General features: G+C 34.9%; 1 protein-coding gene across 2 annotated transcripts in view; it reads left to right on the top strand.

Moving 5' to 3' along the window:
• LOC129283096 (uncharacterized) overlaps positions 1–21,286 on the top strand; it is a 60,809-nt gene that overhangs the window by 24,050 nt on the left and 15,473 nt on the right. The window contains exons 3-12 of one of the 2 annotated variants that reach the window (XM_064115261.1): positions 4,159–4,214; positions 5,109–5,395; positions 7,002–7,077; positions 7,944–8,227; positions 9,625–11,486; positions 14,133–14,300; positions 17,400–17,567; positions 18,508–18,675; positions 19,452–19,619; positions 20,536–20,703. In XM_064115261.1, the coding sequence (XP_063971331.1) occupies positions 4,183–4,214; positions 5,109–5,395; positions 7,002–7,077; positions 7,944–8,227; positions 9,625–11,486; positions 14,133–14,300; positions 17,400–17,567; positions 18,508–18,675; positions 19,452–19,619; positions 20,536–20,703 (3,381 nt within the window). In that variant the 5' untranslated portion in view covers positions 4,159–4,182. Of the gene's footprint in view, positions 1–4,129; positions 4,215–5,108; positions 5,396–7,001; positions 7,078–7,943; positions 8,228–9,624; positions 11,487–14,132; positions 14,301–17,399; positions 17,568–18,507; positions 18,676–19,451; positions 19,620–20,535; positions 20,704–21,286 lie in introns of those variants that run through there. The other variant, XM_064115262.1, reaches the window with a different exon arrangement.

The raw sequence follows: 21,286 nt of genomic DNA, 5'->3' as shown, positions 1-21,286 counted from the left end.
CGTTCAGGCTTGGCACTGAATATGTAACTGATTAATAATAATCTTGTTTTGATTGGTACCAAGTTGGGGTCGATCGAGGGGGACCGTCTGGTTCAGATTCTTTGCACAAAAGAAGACCCTGAACGTTTACCACTGCATCCAATGTGATATAAACGCCTTGATGGTCATAACCCTTGGAAGCGGAAGTGCTGTTGGGTATTTTGTACACCATAAGCAGCACCCGGGCCTATTGGTAATCAGCTAGGAATACTAAAATGTAGAGATTTGATACAAATCTCTGTTATTGTTCAAACAGAAGAAAAAACATTGTTTATTATCTAGTTGTTATTATTTTTGTTGTACTTCTTTTTCTGACCTACATGTAAAAGAACTTTATTTAGTTGAAATAATTGTGTCATTTCCCCCCTTAACCAAATTCCCTTTCATTTTGGAGTGAAAACTTTTTTTCTCGGCTTTTTAACAAACCAGCACCCCATATCTCTTTCATATTTGCCTCTGCCATCTTTACCTTTGCCGTTTTCAACTCCGACATTTTTTACGTTGTTAGAAAATTTATACTTAAAAATAAAAAAATCCTGCAACAGAGTCTGGAGAACACCTCTAATCTTACTGCACTGTGTAATCTTACATACATTTGTGTAAAATTACTGAAAATTGGTATTTTGTGCGTGTACCCTTACAAATTTATTGTAATAAAACTGTTTCCCCTTTTTAAAAGCATATATCTGTTCTTTAAAATTGTAGACAAATTTACCTCTTGTCATTTATGCCTCTGCTCTTTTTACCTCTGCCATTATTACCTCTGCCTTTTTTACCTCTGACATTTTTACCTCTGCCATTTTTACTTCTGCCATTTTTACCTCTGCCATTTTTACCTCTGCCATTTTTACCTCTGCCATTAATACCTCTGCCATTTTTACCTGGCACCCAGTAAAGCCGCTTTACGTTCTCCTTTTGAATAAACCCTCCCCCCCCAAAAAAAAAAAAAAAAACATAGAAGGCATTGTTTTATATCGCATAAAATAAGTTCGTGTACATGAGGTGGCCTGTCAAAGTTGCTCAACCCTTTTTTTTGTTTTGACAATATATATTTAGAATATCGTCTACATGAAGCCCTCATCTGGAAAAGGGCAGCACCCCCTGGAATTCCGGCAGTTGTGACAAAACCGAAAAAAAAACGTTACCAAAATAACCTTCATTTTGTAGTGCAATCCTTTTTGTTTATTTGCTTGTTAAATTTCCTGGGACCAAAATTTTACATTGAACCTTTTTTTGCATTTCAAATTTACATCAAGAAATTTAAAGGGGAATCCAGCCTTGGCCATAAAGTGTTGTGTTGGGAAGGAGAAAAATTAATTAAACAGAATGGTGAAAGTTTGAAAGAAATCGCACAAGCAATAAGAAAATTATAGGAGCGTTGTGGCCCAGTGGATTAGTCTCCGGACTTTGAAACAGAAGGTCGTGGGTTCGAATCCCAACCATGGCGTAATTTCCTTCAGCAAGAAATTGATCCACAATGTGCTGCACTCAACCCAGGTGAGGTAAATGGGTACCTGGCAGGAATTTATTCCTTGAAACGCAGCGCGCGTAACAGCTGCACTGCTAAAGCCAGGGTAATTATGCTGCATATACTGTAGAGCGCTTAGAGACTTCTGACAAAGTAAGTATTAAGCGCTATATAAGCAAGTATAATTATTATAATTATTATTATAGCTGCTTTAAAATTGAGATCACTAATACTATGTAGATTTCAAATTGGCAACTGATTAAGTAAATTATGACAAGGGGCAAGGACAACTTTCCCATAGGCCATGTACTTTATTATGAGGGATTTGTGGTTTTCTCCTAAGTACCCATTCCCCTGGGGCAGTAATCTAAATATAATCCATGTAGTATAATTTGTTATGTCCTCATGAAAGAAAAATATAATTTGAAATAAAACTTTTGGGAAAAATGACATTTTAGCCACAATATGTATTGGAGTACATGGAATGGTAGTCCTTGCCTTACATCACTATGACATCCCATATGCGGCCAATTTGAAGTCTCCATGGGTATAGTGATTACCATTATTTACAACTTTTAAAAAGTCATAACTTTCTTGTTGTTTGTCCAATCTTGTTCAAACTTTCACCTATCAACTTGTTTGATTATTCTTTTCCAAATGAAAACAAGTTTTTATTTGGGTTGGATTCCCCTTTAACAAGGAAATAAACTAAAAGGATATTTTGGTAACGTTTCTTTTTTTTCGTTTTGTCACATCTGCCAGGGGGTGATGTATATGGAGAATAATACACGCAGCACACCCCCACCCCCCCCCCCCCGAAAATCTTCCGGGTGCTTCAGCCCCCGCTTCCCAGTGCTTGGGCCTGTAATGTAGATGCTGTCTTTAATAAGTGCCCTTTTCAAGAATGAGGGCTTCATTTAGACGATATTCTAAATATGTATTGTCAAAACAAAATAAAGGGTTGGGCAACTTCGACAGGCCACCGTCATAATGGTCATATACACAAACTTATTTTATGCGATATTAAACAATGCCTTCTATGTTTTTTTTCCAAGAGGAGAATGTAAAGCAGCTTTACTGTGCAGTATATAGAAATGCATCTTTCTTCCGATTGGGCTCTAAAAATATTTAAATTCAACATAGAGTGGAATCAATAAAGGGCTTTGAGTAGTTTAGAGCTTACGTGTGGCCTTTCTTCAATGTATCACAGCTCCTCTACATATCAATTGTAGAGTATTTTCTCCTCAATCTATTCCAAGATATCAATAAAAACAAAAGTAATCTTTTAAGAGTTCTAAAGACAATTAACTATTTTTGAATACATAAAACCAAAAGGGGAAAGGGTATCCTAGGCATGCTTCTGTTGGGTTATAGCCTTTACTGTGCTAGAGCATTATTACAAACTGCAGAACAATAATAATAATTATAATAATAATAATAGTAATAATAGTAATAATAATATTAATAATAATAATAATCATTATAATAATAATAATGATAATAATAATATTGATAAAATATAGACATAAAAAGTTGCTTTATTATACCATTAAACGCAAGTTGCGTTGCCGATGGCTTTAAAACACGATATTTTTTTATTTAGTGTCAAAATAAGGAGAAGGGATGGGGTAAATTCGGAGGGCTCCCGTGGGCGTAGGCTTAAATAAACAGCAAAACTTTCTTCAGGAAACATGTTGACTGGTGTCTCATACATCTGTCTTTTCCAAGTCGATAATGCAAGTCAAACTGGTTTTGTAAAGTAGCGGGAATGCCGGGGGAATGCAGTTTTGCCACTTCGGGGTCTCCAAAAGATATAAATTTTTATAAAGTTAAAATATGGATTGAGGTGGGGTACATTCGTCATGATTCATGTGCCAGAGCTTCATTAAAGCAGTAACATGCAAAGCAATGTCTCCTGTAAATTTTCCAAGAGAAACAAATTAGAAACAGTGACAGTGATGATAATGAGAGCTTCTATCACTAATCAAGAATGAGTTAGGGAAACTCTTCAACTCCTTAAATGCTAACCCGAGACAAAAAATATTGTCATTTCATGTTGAGATACATTACAAGTAATAAGAACACAAACTTGCCATATTGAAATTACAAAAAAGGTATTTTTGACCCATGTATAGCCCACTTCTAATATTAAATGCAGATGATGTATATTCTGTAAATGATTTATTTTGAAATGTACTTTGATAATTTGTGGAGTATATGAATAAATAAATAAAATAAAGTTATAATCTAAATCCAGAATTTGGCAGTTCAATGATCATTTTTATATTGAGCTGACCTTTCTTCAAAATGGGTATATTTGACTCTCTCATTGTAATTTTATCTATATTATGCTGTTGTGATATAGAATAAACTATTATTCCAAGAAGAAAAAAAATAACAATACAAATGATAGAAAATACACTATGAGAAAAATCAGCCGCAGTCTTGCGGACCCTCGGCCTCTTGAACCCTCGCCCCAGTGGACCCGTACAGTTTTACAGTCTATCAGTGTAGATCTTATCCACTCACACGTATTGCAATCATATTATTGGTATATTAGCAAAAATGTGTCTGTAGGTCTACTGCTCGGTCGTGTGTAATATACATAACAGCACAAGTATTTTAATACACTCTCCTCTTATTTCTTTCAGAATTTGTGTGGGTAGACCTATTGAATGAGAATGGAAATGGAAAAGAAAGATAGAAGGTAAGTATGAGTTGAGGTAAAAAGAACACAGAGAGCTGGAGCATAAGAAGAAGGCACATCACCATATTCTTACACTATAATGTAATATTATAATAATACCCATTAATTCCAAACTGCATAGATCCAGGTTTAACTTACCAGATGGACCGTGGTCAGGGACCAACCGAACTCTGGACCTACTTTCAAATCAAAACCCAAAAAGATTCAAATTGAAGAGAAAGAAAAAAAAAAACTCTTTATGAATCCCAAACCCTAAACAATTTTCACCAGAGACAACGTCATGGAACCTTATGAACATCAAGGTCTACATGTGGGACTAGCATTGTAAATGCTATATTCTGGCAAAGGAAAGTACAGTTTTATTATCATAGTCTTTAAAAGAAAATACATTATTTTTCTTAATTGGAGCATCATGGCCCAGTGGATTAATCTCCAGACTTTGAAACAGAGGGTCATGGGTTCAAATCCCAGCCATGGCGTAATGTCCTTCAGCACTCGACCCAGGTGAGGTAAATGGGTACATGCAGGAATTAATTCCTCAAAAAGCTGTGTGCACCTAAATAGGTAGCCTAGCTCAGCCGGGTAATAATAGGTAGCCTAGCTCAGCCGGGTAATAATAAGTGGCCGCTGGGAGAACAGTTTTCAGAACTGAAGTGGCTACCCTGGGTAAATATACCATTATTATTATGTTGTAGTGAACGCCAGTAATTGTTTTTATTGTTGACTATATTTACATGAATGTATTGCTCTGGTGACAAACATGGAGTGTGGATTTAATGGGCTGTTTTTTTTGTCTCATCGACTAGAGGTGAAGGTAAAACTATAAAGGGATCCGAATGGAGTCTGCATGTTGTCTGTCTGTCATTCGTCTCTTGTAACATATTTTTTTTTCAGTTCCGTCACCGAAGAAGAATTTTTGAGATTGGCCCAGCTCATCCCACCGAGGTACTATTCAGATTTAGGGATACATTTGGGAATCTCATCTGCTGAACTTGATCATATCATTGTCCAACATTCATTGGATTACAAGGATGCATTGATGACAATGTTCACACGGTGGAGAGATGAACAGCATCCAGATAAAGACATCAGAGCTCTTCTTGCAGAAGGATTAGAAAAGAGTGACTTAGGGGGATTGTCCAAAGAACTTCTAGCTGGGAATCTAATCCAGAAAACAACAGGTAAGATAATGATAATATCTAATAGACAACATGAATATACATTGGTAAATTATATTTGTTCATGTCTTTAGTTTTAAAAATGAAAACTATTAGAATTATCAGGGATCAGTATGGTAATTGGTTTGCTTGCAAAATGTGCATAAAATGCCTTCTTAAATGAAGGACATTCATAAGGATTTCCAATACTATTACAATTGGTCATTTTCAAACGTGAGTGACACGGCAATCGGAGAGGGTTAAGGGCTTATATCTTTAAACTTAAGGTTATGAATCAATCATGACTACTATATTATATACAATGTAGGACTGGCATGGGCCACTACCAGTTTACTTTGAAATTTACAATTCGTTAAGTAGATATGATTAAAAAATGGTGCGTGAGTGACATGACAAATTTTGGACATGGGTTTCTGACTATTATCACTTATGATTGGATTCGTGCCCAAGTAGCTGTCCAGGAATACTGTGAGTATCAGAACATGTACGTAAATAGTGTACCTATATAACACATTTAGCCAAAATCAATCAAACCTTTGCTATGGAAAATGGTGCCCTCCTATATACTGTGAGTGACACGACATCCAAAATGTGAGTGACATGACAAGTGCAAAAATACAACATTTATCTCAACAATGAAAGTATTTTCGCCATGATGTTCAAGAGTAAATACCATCAAGGCATCAACCAAAAAACAAGATTAATTTCATAACAACTGTCCTTTTCAAAGTTGATAATATGTCATCCTGATAGTTTATTCTTGGTTTATGGTCATATTTGCCAACCGACTCACATTCCCTATACCATAGTCACTAGCGTACCTACGGGGGGGGGGGGGGGGGGGGCGGCAGAGGGGGCACTCTGCCCCCCCTGACGAGCCACAACCCATACAAAAGACATATACCTGCCCCCCCTGACGAGCTTAAAAGACCTTTCTTGCCCCCCCCCCTGACGAACTTGAAGACCTTTAATGCCCCCCCCCCCCCCCCCCCCCGGAAGAGAGCCTGAAGACCTTTTTTTTTTTTTTTGCTTGTCAAATTATTTTCTGGTACGAAAACCTAAATTTTTTTATTTTTTTTGCTTGTCAAATTTTTTTGCGGCCGATTTTGCCCCCCCCCTGTGGAAAATCCTAGGTACGCCGCTGACCATAGTGCATCATTATCACACGCGGGCTTCCACCACTCTCCTCTTTGAAGGAGGAGGAGGCACTTGTAGGAGGTGTTATGTGATCTTGGTATTGATTGACATCAACTTCAACATTCTTTTTGTGGCTTGATGTCATTCAAAATTCTCTTCCTTTCTGTGTATGACAGTTTAAAGGTTTGTAACTCAACATCCACAATTGATAATTTATTTTTTTCTTGTAATTTCTAGCCAATGATGTCATGTATAACATGTCATAATCAAAATTTTAATGTAAATAATTATGCATTTTTTACCCAAGGTGTGCCTCTCTTCCATTTTGAAAGTGAGGACCTTTTTTCTTTTTTTTTCTTGTTTTTTGCTTGTCCAATATTCATCTGGAAAGTGTATTATAAAATCCTGGCCCAGTCCCTTTTGATATATTGCCATCTTTATGTCTTGTATTTCTTTCTTTTAAATGCTAAAGATGTCAGACAAACAACTGCAACAACTTCAAGAGCATCAACTTCAACAGGAGCAGCAGACATGTCAGTACCACCACAGTATGTAAACAAATCAATACTTAGTTTGTTTACAAATTATTGGGGATGTGACCAGATCGTTTGTATCTTTAAAGATCTCTCTGTCTTTAGTCTGCTAGAAAATAATGGATTAAGAAAATATAAACCTATATTGATCATCGGATATCATACTCTTGAATATTAAGAGAAAGAAATTAGGGTTGTATGTATTTTTGATATAAAAAAATCAGTGGTTTTCTCTGGAAAAGGTCATTTACTAAAACAATCAAAGACACACTTTATAAAGTATTATAGAATATTAGTTTTCAGATGTGCTGCTACTTTGGTTAATAGTTTATGCAGCACCGTACCAAAAATTCTCTTCCACCTGTTCTAGTCTATTAATCCTGCCATGTAGGCCCTCTTTGTTCCCCATTTGTTTTGATAAACTGTGAAGATAGTGATGAACGATGCATGTCATGCATGAAAAATGTTTTTTCTGTCCTTTGGTCAGGTGCTATATGCATACATGTATTGCCAGTAGTTAAACTAATGTTATTATTATAAACATTTTTAGAAGGGATTTTGTTAGACTTTGTGTCACTTAAGAGGGGATGAAACGTTTTCTTCCATAAAGTTGATAAATAATAATGAGAAAATTAAGGGATTGGGACTCGTCCCCCTACCCATGGTATCAACACCCAGAGGAAGAAAAAAATACATTTCAAATTGTGTTATGACTAAAGAGTCTTTGCATGATGTAATACAATACTGCCTGACAAGTTACCTCCAAGTGAAGTAAACTGGACAGTATTTGGAATACCTGTAGGTCATCATTTTCATACTTGGTGCTGAATAATGCTATACAATAATATAAGCTGTCTTGCTATTTTTCATTAATTTTACAGTACCGTCAGTGAGAGAGAACTTTTGATGTTGTCAAAAGAGATCGGACCAAGTTACTACAAGGAAGTTGGCATTAATCTGAATATCTCCAATGTAACCCTTAATAACATCAAGGAGCGTACCCGAGATAACTGCGATGCATTGATGACAGCTTTCACAAGATGGAGGGATAAACAGCTTCCAGACACAAACATCAGGGCTCATCTTGCAGAGGCTTTACAAAAGAGTGGTCTAGTGTTGCTGTCTCAGAAACTGATTACTGGAAATCTATTGCCAGAGTCGACAGGTAAGGGTAAGAAGGAAGCTAAGATGGCTGCCTTCAATAAATCAGTTAAATTAGTTATTCTAAAAACAAAATAATATGTACCTTTCAACTAGTGGCACTATTTCATTGACCTGCTTGACCGGGTTCACATTTATTCATTAATCAAATATTGACAATAGGCTATAAATGGTGATGTTTCAGTTTGCTTGAACATTTTGATACCTCATCAAAATCTTTCCTAAATTGAGTTGGTGCCGCCCAGAAAACAGATTTTTGTCCCATGGGACTGTGCCCGATTGAAAATGCATGCATTATACAAATAAACTGACATTAATTGACCATTAATTTTTTTTTAAATTTATGACTGAAATAATATCACCCACGATTTCCATAAAAAAAAAAAATAAGACCAAAGCCAATAAACAAAGAAATACATGATTTTTATGTACATGTCTATATGGACATCTGGGCCCCGTCTTAGAAAGAGTTACGATTGATCCGATCAATCGTAACTCTATGGAAATCCATCCTTACCATAATTTTTTCTACGAAAAATTTGCACAATGCCCTTTGTATGCAAAGAGAAGCGCAGTAAATTTTCAAGAAAACAATTAATGCATGAATATACATCATAGCTAGAAAATATTTTGAACAAACATGCATAATAGATGTTGATGTTGCTGGCCGTCCATAGTTGCGATTGATCGGATCAATCGTAACTCTTTGTAAAACGTGACCATGGTGATCTCACACAGCTACCCTTTACATGCTTGGGGGGATGGGCTCCTATTTGACCGGGGTGAAGCTTGAGTTGTTATGGATCACATTTGACACATTTACAACTATGCTCTACAACAATGAGTTATTAAAGTTTCGAGGTCACATAACCTGTTGGCCTAGTAAATGACATAAATTGATAGAAAATGTACAATTTTCCTCAAAAGATCAAATCTGGCATTGATTTTATTGAATTACTTGTATTCAAAGTCAATTAATTACTAAAATGCACTCAGACACGCTCTTGTATGGTCTATTTAGGGCCACAGCCATTCAAATAACATTTTCAGGAGGCACGGTCAAATCTCAATAAAAACTGGTCTGAAAATGCTATGGAGAAGACACTGCTTTAAATTTCCTGAGTTCACTTTGTGATTTTGACAAGAAACTGAATTACATGTATTGTTTACAGGCTCATGTTAATGTGTTGTTTTGCGAAATCAGCACCGAATTAAAAAAGGGTGATGATTGTCGCTGAATTTCCATGTACTTCAGTTAATGCTTTGAAGCATACTTTTCTAATGAAAAGTTAAAGAGAATGAAATTAATTTTGGACGATAGAACCTTGTGCTTACAGAAATATGTCTATAATTGTTTCATGTGACTTTAAAGTTTAAGGATGTGACATTTTTTTTTCCTAGGTGCACCTGTGACAATTCCAGTATCAGAGACCAAACCACTTACCCCTGACCTGATTAAGAGATGTAAAGATGATCTTCAATTCAAGTACAGGACTGATTTCTGTATGATAAGAGCTGATCCACTAGATCCTGATTCTATTGTGCCATTCCAAGATATGTACACAAACCTTTTCTTGGAAGAAGAAAAACGAAAGAAAAGGAGTCAACTTGAGTATAAGGATCTCTTTAATCTCAAAGTCAACGGCATCTTCCCCAAACGGATTATGGTCCAAGGAGAGGCAGGGGCTGGAAAGACCACATTCTTGGCTAAGATTGCTTGGGACTGGATAAACGATAGTCCAGATCTGTCAAAGTTTGTGTGGGTACTCATTATCCTTCTGCGTGAAGCCAAGCGATACACGATTGGTCAGATTGTTAAGTCATATCTTTCAAAGGACAACCCAGCAAAAGCCTGTCAGATCACTGAGTACATCCGTTCAAATCCAGAAAAGGTATTCATTGCCTGTGATGGATTAGATGAGCTTAGTGGCAAGGATGTACAGCATACTGAAAGCAAGCAAGGTTTAGAAGGTGCTCAGTCAGAGTCAAATGATCAAACTGACAGGAAATCAGAATCCCAAATGAGCAATAAGAGAGAGCAAAGTTTTTATGAAGGCACAAACAGAAAAAAATCAAGATTAGAGGAGAGCAAACAACCACGGGTAATGCAGCATTTTCCTTCAGGTACATCAAGATCTGCTGATCAAACCACAGTAGGATCAGAAACAAGTCCATCAAGTATATCTATACACCAAAGAACTAATCCCAAATCCAATGTAAATTCTATGGAGAGAGGTGATATCACTGTCGAAGATATTCTTTGCTCAGATGAACTTCGTACTTGCCCTGTAATGGTGACAAGCCGTCCATGGAAGGCCAATGAAATAAGAGGGAGCAGTAGTTTAAGAAATCGATACACATTCATCCATGTGGAAGGCTTTAGCAGAGAGAATGCAAAGGTTTACATTTGCCATTACTTCAAAGACACTGAGGCTACAGCAGATGAATTCATCCAATTGTTTGAAAGCAATGATATCATATCAGAGAATATGGCACCATATCCTATCTACATATCTATGCTCTGTCACATGTGGAGAGTACATGTACTTGATGACAACAAGAAAGAAGAGTGGAAGGCTTTTCAAACATTCTCTGAAATATTCCGTGAAGTGTTTGAATTCCTAAAGGTGCGTTATGTCCAGAAAGAGATCCCAGATTTAAGTAGCCCATTATTCAATACCTATCGCTCTGAAATTGAGAAACTCTTGGAACCAATTGCCAAGGTTGCTTTTACTGGACTACAATCAAACAACCTTATTTTCAATGAGGGAGATCATAAACAGTTCTCAGACTATGTGGAAACAGCATGCAAAGTAGGAGTGTTGTCACAGGAGAAAAAGCTCTCATCCATTCATGATAAGAGCAGACCGTTCCTGCAGTCAACATTCTTCTTTCCTCATAAACTATTCCAGGAGTACATGGCTGCAGTCTATCTTGCTTCTCTCTATGATTCAGATTGCACTGAATTTAAGAGGCTGATTGAGGAAGTAGTGATCCCTAGGAAGGAAGAGTTTAGGTATCTTCTGTACTTCACTGTGTCACAGGACAAAAACATTGCCAATTATATCACCCAGTGTCTGCTACAACAGTACACCCAAAGCCAAAGAAAGAAGGAGATGAATTTCTTGGTTGATGTAGCTTTTGAGAGTCAAGATAAAGATACCAACGCCATGCTTCAAAATTCAGTATCATCTCTGTCCATCCGTGTTGAAGACACACACACTATAGCTGGTTATGCATCCACTGGGATATATTCAAAGGCGGTAAGTTGGATACAAAGGAAAAGTACCCTGAGTTCATGCATGTTTCTATTTTTTCATTACAGTAGCACTCCTTCAGGAGTATAGCTGAAACTCATCAGACAGATCTTAATAGTCTTGAAACGGATTTATACATAAAGACAAAAACCTTAAACCATTCAAACATCCATCTTTCAGTTTGTTTTTCATTTACTGAGTAAAATATCAGTAGTACATACATGTATGAAGATATTGGAATCTTGAATTGGACTGAAACATTGTCCATCTTATGCATGCATATTATGATAATTATTATACCGGGTGAGTTCAATAAAAACTTAACATCTCAAATCCTCAATTTATGGAAAAATGTATCATGAACACAATTATTAAAAATGGCATGAAAGATTATGTTCTTCCAAATAATTTGATACAATATCTATGGGGTATGTGTTAATGCTTGGATGATCAGTACAGTAGGTATTCTTTGCACTGATATAATTTTTGTTTTTTGCGCCAAAATAAAGCATTACTGCAATGAATGAATCCAGATGTCAGTGATGTCATAATCCTACAAGGGTTGCATTAAAATGAATTTAAAAACATGTTTTCAATAATTTACATTATAATTGTTTAATAAACACTTTTTAGTATCAATTATCAAGTTAATTTTATTGACAAGGGATTCGCAAATATGTTTACTAACTCATGTAGGATTATGGCATCATAAAAATCTGGATTTATTCATTGCAGTCATGCCTTCCTTTTGTGCAAATCAAAATTTACATCACTGCAAAAAATTATCCAAGTGCGAAGACATACCACATAAATATGGTATCAAATTATTTGTGAGAAGATACTTTTTCCAGCTGTATTTCATGATTATGCGTTCATGCATGGCCGTATGCAGCTTTTGGATACCTAGGCATTGATAGTTTGTAAACATTATTGTGTAAGGGTGGTCCTTTTCAACCCATTCCAAGTTTGCATACATGCAGCACTGCTACCACCTCTTATATTCTGCACTGCCTAGCATATCAACCCCTTTGATCATTCAGATTCTGATCAGGGAATTTCCTGAGCTGACCAGAAAATCTCCAAGATCTAAACCAAACTCATCAAATTGTAACATCACGCATGTTTGGAAGGGCAAAAACAGTACTTAACAGTAACAATTCATTTTAAGTTTGATAAGGGGAGATGCACAATGATAGAGACAACAAGTCAGGTCTGTTTCATACTCGATTCTAACTATATTGCATTCTTGACGTCATTCCTTTTTATTAACTTAATGAGCTAAAGTTAATTCACCTGACCTTTTTTAATTAAAAAAGAAGAATATTTCCACAAGTAATGCAAAGTATGATACACTCGTGGTTTGCCCTTCACTGTTCAGCTTATTGTACTTACATGTATCCATCATTCATATTTTCTATCAAGTCGATGCACTGATCCCCTATCAAAAATGAAAAAAAAAATCATTTTTGGTTGTTTTATACCCTTCTGATCATGACCATGTTAAATAATGAGCCCAGATAGATCACATAAATGTCCCTGCTCAGATCCTGGATGGTTAAATGAGGGTTATCATGCTAATGCAGAAATACAACAGTGTTGCAAACTTGGAATGGGCTGAAATGCACCACTGTTTACAGGGTGTGTAACAAAATGCTGAAGCAAGACCAATGAAATTTTCATAAAAGTTAGATTATGAAATAAACTTTCTACTCCTCTACATTTGATTGAGAATACTACCACATTTTAAAATTAATTCAGCCCTTTGTCAGAGGGACATTTTTGGGGGATGCACTGTATAGTTATATTTTTCCTATTATTGTCCCACCTGCATAGCAGAGGGAGACTATAGGCGCCGCTTTCAGGTCACATGACCAGGGTCAACAAACTTTAGCCATGTTGGGGGTATTTGAGGAATTGTCATAACTTTTAAATTTTATGGACCTAGTTTATGAAACTTGGACATAAGGGTGATCAAGTACATGTATTACTGGACATCCTGCCTGAGTTTCAGGTCATATGACCAAGGTCGAAGGTCATTTAAGGTCAAGGAACTTAGACCATGTTGAGGGAATCAATATCGAAATCTTAACCAAGGTTAAGTTTTTGAAATGTTATTATCATAACTTTGAAAGTATGTGGACTTAGTTCATAAAACTTAAACATAAGGGTAATGTAGTGTATAACTGAAGATCCTGCCTGAGTTTACTTGTGTAAAACTTAAAATTGATATTGAAAATGATGTATGATTTTTCTCTTTGAATGAAAACAATAATTCTGACACCAATGACAATCAAGTCTTTGAAACAAGGGAGAGACATGACAGCATTTCCTGCTGAGTTTATCATCTCTAATAGTCCTACTATCAACTTGATTCTAACAATGTTTTAATTTGTCATTCATATAACAGATCATGTTTATATTTGAGTACAAGTCTTTGAAATTAATTTTTTCATTTGAGATGAACACAGGATAGACATACTGAAATAGGCTTCTTTAACGACACACAAAATTGTAGATACCACTATACTATTTACATTTATACTCTTGCAGAATACAAAATTTTAAACTATTCAATGGGGCAATCTCAATATCCAATAATGCAATCCAATAGGAAATATAATTGTGATGTATGGCTTTACAATGTACTTTCAGATCAATATGATGGTTGGTGCTATTAGATATCCTAGCTACGGACCAGGTATATCAAAAGAGGTTGCAGTGATGATATGCTCAGCACCATCACTAAGGGATGTTAAACTGTATGCAAGCTTTCACCCTACCTTCTATGAAACTCTTGCCAGAGAAGGAAGGAAAGCCGCAGTAAGTAGAAATTCATCTTAAAGAATAAGACGGTCATGTTGATGTTAGAATTTATAAGGAGGAATAAGATGATGAGTGATGATAGTAATAATGAGAATGACAGTGCTAAAACAATACTGATAGTAATTTATAATTCTAGATTATGTAACAATGTAATCGTAGTCCTTATATAATGCTGATGACTTTATATGATTGCAATTTTAGTTGCCTACATTATAATGATTTATTATGCCAGTCCTGTGCAGTGACATTCCTAGATACATGTAAGACAAATTAATGATTAAACAACCAATTTGAAAAAAAAAACATGATTTTTTTTATATAAATCACCTTTTATTGATAAAAAGGGAACCAATTACAATAAGCCCAGGTTATCTGTTTTAGACAAACAGTATACAGGGCAACATGAAATGAATATAAATGTACATACACAAACATAATGCAAGCGATAATATGTACATGGATTATAACGAGTCAATTCAATTCATAACAAATTTCATAGTGAAGTAATGAGAAGGGGGAGGAGGAGAAGCTAATACGTGGTTTAACTAATTTTTTGTTCTGATTTTTGCTACATAAATTCATAATTGTACTAAGATATTGGTATAACAAAAATATATAAATTATGCAAATACAAGTATATGAAAAAAAAAAGAATGGTTGAAATTGAGTATTCATATCTTAAAGAAGAAACTTGGGGGCAAATGGGAGCTTGAAAAGAGATCAAGATAGGGAGAATTAGGAACAATGACTGATGGTAAGAAAGGGTATTGAACGTAGTAAGATAGAAAAAAGGAAAAATGTTGAAGGGAATAAAGATAAAGAAGAGAGGGAGAGACAAAGGGAGAAAGAGAGGGGAGAGGGCAAAGAGAAGGGAAAAAGAAATCAGTCCTTTTGCCGTAGTTACCTTAACAGCGTAATAACGCCAGGAATATTAACAATCTATTATTTCTAACAGAAAGCTAAAACAAAGCAAATGTAGCATATCATCACATTGATGGTTTGTGATGGAGCTTTGCTCAGACCAGACATATCAAATGAGGTATAGTGTAGTAGTACTAATGTGATTAGCACCAATCTCTAAATACTGTTTATAAAAACTAGGGCCAATCTTTCAACCTAGCTGCTTTCATGAGGCTCTTGGTAAAAAGAGATAGAAAGATTACAACGGATAGTTGAGATGGACAAAGATATTGTACATTTAGGCAAAGTAGTGTAGCGGATCTGACCCTTTGCCTTGTAATCAGAGGGTCGTGTGTTTGAATACCACCATGGCCTAGCCGCTAGCGTCCTTTGGCAAGGCGTCAATCCACAATTTCCCACTCTCCACCCAGGCATTAAATGGGTACCCGGTAGGATGCAAAAGCCTATAAATAGTATGCCTAGCAATTGAGTCTTAGAACTCTTGTTGGAGTGCTTTTCAGGGAGTGGAGAAGGTGCATACATTGTATGCGGGCATGCAAGGATCCGTTGACCGGGGTAATAATATTTCTGTAAAGCTCTTAGTGACATTGTTCCGTTGTGTTTAGCGCTGTATAAATGCAAAATATTATTATTATCAAATATGTATTATAACATACCCTCTAGATTGTTTTAAATAACAAACAAAAGGTGAATTAATATCCTGGATATTTTTTTGTTTTACATGTACTGCACAGGTTTAGTGTCCAGCTAATTCTGTTATGAAGTTCTGGTTATAATCGCTACACAGGTTTACATAATTATGTAGGCCTGTATATTAAGTAACTGACTAATACCGATTCATGATTCTTTTCATACATCTTTGATAAATACTGATGTATGTACAAGGAAGAACATAACAAATATCATGTTTAAAGGGGAAGTTCACCCAGACAAAAAGTTGAATAAAATAACAGAAAATATAAAAAAAATATTGAAGGTTCAAGAAAAATCCATCATAATGAATAAATGAAGTTATTATTAAATATTTGATTGATGTTATACCTGTATGCTAGTAAATTCTTTTCATATCGTTTGGTGAAAATAAATCATCACAAACCGTTAAGATATTTGAAATTTATGCATTTTATATTATGTATTATTTTGGGCAGCTGCCCTTTTTATGACGTTACCAATATGGAAAAATGTAATCGTATAGGGATAAATACATTTAAGAACAAATTTTTGTACTACATGTACGTAGACAATATTATCTGAGAGTGCTTATAAATAAAGGAGACTAAATGAGATTTTTTTTTATCTGGTTCTAATGCACAGGTATGCTGTCATTTAAAATGTGTTATACTTTCAAGTGCTTTGACGCAAAAACATCTAATTGATGCAAAAACATGGAATCGTTTTTAACTTTATAAAATCCATATCTTCCTAGACATCTTTTAATTAATGATACTTCATAATCATGGAAGTTAAAAAGGGAAATATTAGCTTTAAAAGTTACATGTAGGAGAGAAAGTAAATCATTGAATTTCAGAGGTGCATGTGGTATTTGTATGAGAGTGATATTGAATGACAATGTCCATGATACTGTACATGTGTGTATTACAGTATATGTAGGTAATATACATATATACATAGAGTGAATGTGTATGAGAGTGATATTGACCATGATACATACAATGTATACAGTACAATGAGAGCTACATTGAGTGTATACATGAAACATAACAATAGGATGAAATGAACAATGACCAGGTGGTTTAGATTGAGATGTACCGTATGTAGGGTAAAAGGTTACTGAAAATAGAATACTAATATGGAGTAACAAAGATATCTGGGATTATTATTGTCTTCACATGTATGATCTTAAATTGATCATTTTTGTGATATCTCAGAAATTGTTGAAAGTGATGCTATAATGTTGAATAAGGGTACAGAGGTTACCTGTAATAATTCCTTCTTTCAAAATTCATAGGTATTGAAATGTCTTGTATAAAGAAAAATAAACATCAACAGAAAAGCTATAAAGCCTAATCAGGTATGGATGCTAAAATGTTATGTTGTGATGCAATTAGCCTTATCAACACATTTTTGAACCAGTTTAACTTGAAGCATTACAGCATGATCGTACCATCTGATATGTACATGTATGTTTAATGATCAATGTTTGTACACATGTAGGTCCATACTCTTGAGATTTGGAATAATAAGCCTCTATCATCAGCCTCTTCACATCACCTAGTAGGAGCTTTATGCTCCCTACCTAACCTGACTAACCTGATACTGATAGGAGATTGGGACCAGGAAGAGTTCTGTTCTTATCTGAATAAGAAGGCTTCAACCTTGAAGGTATGCTTGCTTCTACTTTATACGTATAACATGTTTGAAAACATGTCTATCTAATTTTATTGTGTTAAATACATTTAAGAACATATTTTTATACTATTTAGGAGTGTTCATTAATAAAGGAGACTAGATGAGTAAATGTTTTGGAAATTTTGCTCTAATGCACAGGTATGCTGTAATTGAAAAATTGTCATATCTTCAAGTGTTTGGTAACGATTGTTGCAGAAATAAGGAATTGTTTACAACTTTGTCCGTCTGTGAGTTTTACAAGACATCTCCTAATAAAATTGGTATACGTGGAAGATTAAAAGAGAAATATCAGCTTCAAAAAGGTGGGAGAGAAAGTAGATCATTGAATATCAGAGGTGCATGTGGTATGTGTATGAGAGTGATATTGACCATGATACATACAATGTATACAGTACAATGAGAGCTACATTGAGTGTATACATGGAACATAACAATAGGATGAAATGAACAATGACCAGGTGGTCTAGATTGAGATGGTATGTAGGGTAAAAGGTTACTGAAAATAGAATACAAATATGGAGTAACAAATGTATCATAGAGTATCTGAGATTATTATGGTCTTCACATGTATGATCTTTTAAATTGATCATTTTCATGAAATCTCAGAAATTGTTGAAAGTGATGCTACATGTATAATGTTGAATAAGGGTACAGATATTACCTGTACTAATTCCTTCTTTCAAGATTCATATACTATTAAAATTGTTTAGTCCTTAAACATAATACACCTCAACAGAAAGCTGTAAAGCCTAAACAGGTATGGATGCTAAAATGTTATGTTGTGAAATACATCAATGCATACATTTGCATTATCAACATATTTTTGAACCAGTTTAACTTGAAGCATTACAGCATGATCTTACCATCTGATATGTACATGTATGTTTAATGATCAATGTTTGTACACATGTAGGTCCATACTCTTAAGATTTGGAATAATAAGCCTCTATCATCAGCCTCTTCACATCACCTAGTAGAAGCTTTATGCTCCCTACCTAACCTGACTAACCTGATACTGAGAGGAGTTTGTGACAAGGGGGAGTTCTGTTCTCATCTGAATGAGAAGGCTTCAACCTTGAAGGTATATCCGCCTCTACTTTATACCCACACCATGCTTGAAAACATGGAATAATGAAAAAAAAAATTATCTAATTTTATTATGTTAAATACATTAAAGAACATATTTTCATACTATTTAGGAGTGATTATTAATAAAGGAGACTAGATGAGTAAATGTTTTGGAAATTTGGCTCTAATGCACAGGTATGCTGTAATTGAGAAATTGATATATCTTCAAGTGTTTGGTAATGGTTGATGTTGACATATGGAAACCTTTTTAACTTTATCCATATTTGATTCTTCCTAGTCATCTCTTATGATAATACACATGGAAGATATAAAGAGAAATATCAGCTTCAAAAAGGTGGGAGAGAAAGTAGATCATTGAATATCAGAGGTGCATGTGGTATGTGTATGAGAGTGATATTGACCATGATACATACAATGTATACAGTACAGTGAGAGCTACATTGAGTGTATACATGAAACATAATAATAGGATGAAATGAACAATGACTAGGTGGTTTAGATTGAGATGGTATGCAGGGTAAAAGGTTACTGAAAATAGAATACAAATATGAAGTAATAAACATATCACAGAGTATCTGAGATTATTATGGTCTTCACATGTATGATCTTAAATTAATTATTTTTGTGATATCTTAGAAATTGTTGAAAGTGATGCTGTAATGTAGAATAAGGGTACAGAGATTACCTGTAATAATTCATTCTTACAGCATGATTATACCATCTGATATGTACATGTATGTTTAATGATCAATGTTTGTACACATGTAGGTCCATACTCTTGAGATTGTGAATTATGAGCCTCTATCATCAGCCTCTTCACATCACCTAGTAGAAGCTTTATGCTCCCTACCTAACCTGACTAACCTGATACTGAGTGGAGTTTGTGAAGAGGAGGTGTTCTGTTCTTATCTGAATAAGAAGGCTTCAACCTTGAAGGTATGCTTGCTTCTACTTTATACGTATAACATGTTTGAAAACATGTCTATCTAATTTTATTGTGTTAAATACATTTAAGAACATATTTTTATACTATTTAGGAGTGTTCATTAATAAAGGAGACTAGATGAGTAAATGTTTTGGAAATTTTGCTCTAATGCACAGGTATGCTGTAATTGAAAAATTGTCATATCTTCAAGTGTTTGGTAACGATTGTTGCAGAAATAAGGAATTGTTTACAACTTTGTCCGTCTGTGAGTTTTACAAGACATCTAATAAAATTGGTATACGTGGAAGATTAAAAGAGAAATATCAGCTTTTAAAAGTTAGGAGAGAAATTAGATCATTGAATATCAGAGGTGCATGTGGTATGTGTATGAGAGTGATATTGACCATGATACATACAATGTATACAGTACAATGAGAGCTACATTGAGTGTATACATGGAACATAACAATAGGATGAAATGAACAATGACCAGGTGGTTTAGATTGAGATGGTATGCAGGGTAAAAGGTTACTGAAAATAGAATACAAATATGGAGTAATGAACATATCACAGATTATCTGAGATTATTATGGCCTTCACATGTATGATCTTAAATTGATCATTTTTGTGATATCTCAGAAATTGTTGAAAGTGATGCTGTAAGGTAGAATAAGGGTACAGAGATTACCTGTAATAATTCCTTCTTTCAAAATTCATAGGTATTGAAATGTCTTTTGTAAACAAAATACTCATAAACAGAAAAGCTGTGAAGCCTAAACTGGTATCGATGCTAAAATGTTATGTTGTGATGCAAACATTAGCCTTATCAACACATTTTTGAACCAGTTTAACTTGAAGCATTACAGCATGATCATACCATCTGATATGTACATGTATGTTTAATGATCAATGTTTGTACACATGTAGGTCCATACTCTTCAGATTTGGAATGATGAGCCTCTATCATCAGCCTCTTCACATCACCTAGTAGAAGCTTTATGCTCCCTACCTAACCTGACTAACCTGATACTGAGTGGAGTTTGTGAAGAGGAGGAGTTCTGTTCTCATCTGAATGAGAAGGCTTCAACCTTGAAGGTATGCTTGCTTCTACTTTATACGTATAACATGTTTGAAAATATGTCTATCTAATTTTATTGTGTTAAATACATTAAAGAACATATTTTATGCTACTTAGAAATATTGTTTGAGAATGTTTATAAATAAAGGAGACTAGATGAGATTTCTTTTTCAAATTTGGTTCTAATGCACAGGTATGCTGTAATTGACAAATTTGTCATATCTTCAAGTGTTTGGTTATGATTGATGTAGAAACATGGAATCCTTTTTAACTTTATCCATATGTGATTCTTCCTAGTCATCTCTTATGATAATACACATGGAAGATATAAAGAGAAATATCAGCTTCAAAAAGGTGGGAGAGAATGTAGATCATTGAATATCAGAGGTACATGTGGTATGTGTATGAGAGTGATATTGACCATGATACATACAATGTATACAGTACAGTGAGAGCTACATTGAGTGTATACATGAAACATAACAATAGGATGAAATGAACAATGACCAGGTGGTTTAGATTGAGATGGTATGCAGGGTAAAAGGTTACTGAAAATATACTTCAACAGGAAAGCTGTGAAGCCTTATCAGGTATGGATGC

The sequence above is a fragment of the Lytechinus pictus genome, unplaced genomic scaffold, assembly GCF_037042905.1.
Source record: "Lytechinus pictus isolate F3 Inbred unplaced genomic scaffold, Lp3.0 scaffold_26, whole genome shotgun sequence".
NCBI lineage: Eukaryota > Metazoa > Echinodermata > Echinoidea > Temnopleuroida > Toxopneustidae > Lytechinus > Lytechinus pictus.
Note: the sequence above shows the minus strand (reverse complement) of the source record. Positions and strands in the feature narration are given on the sequence as shown.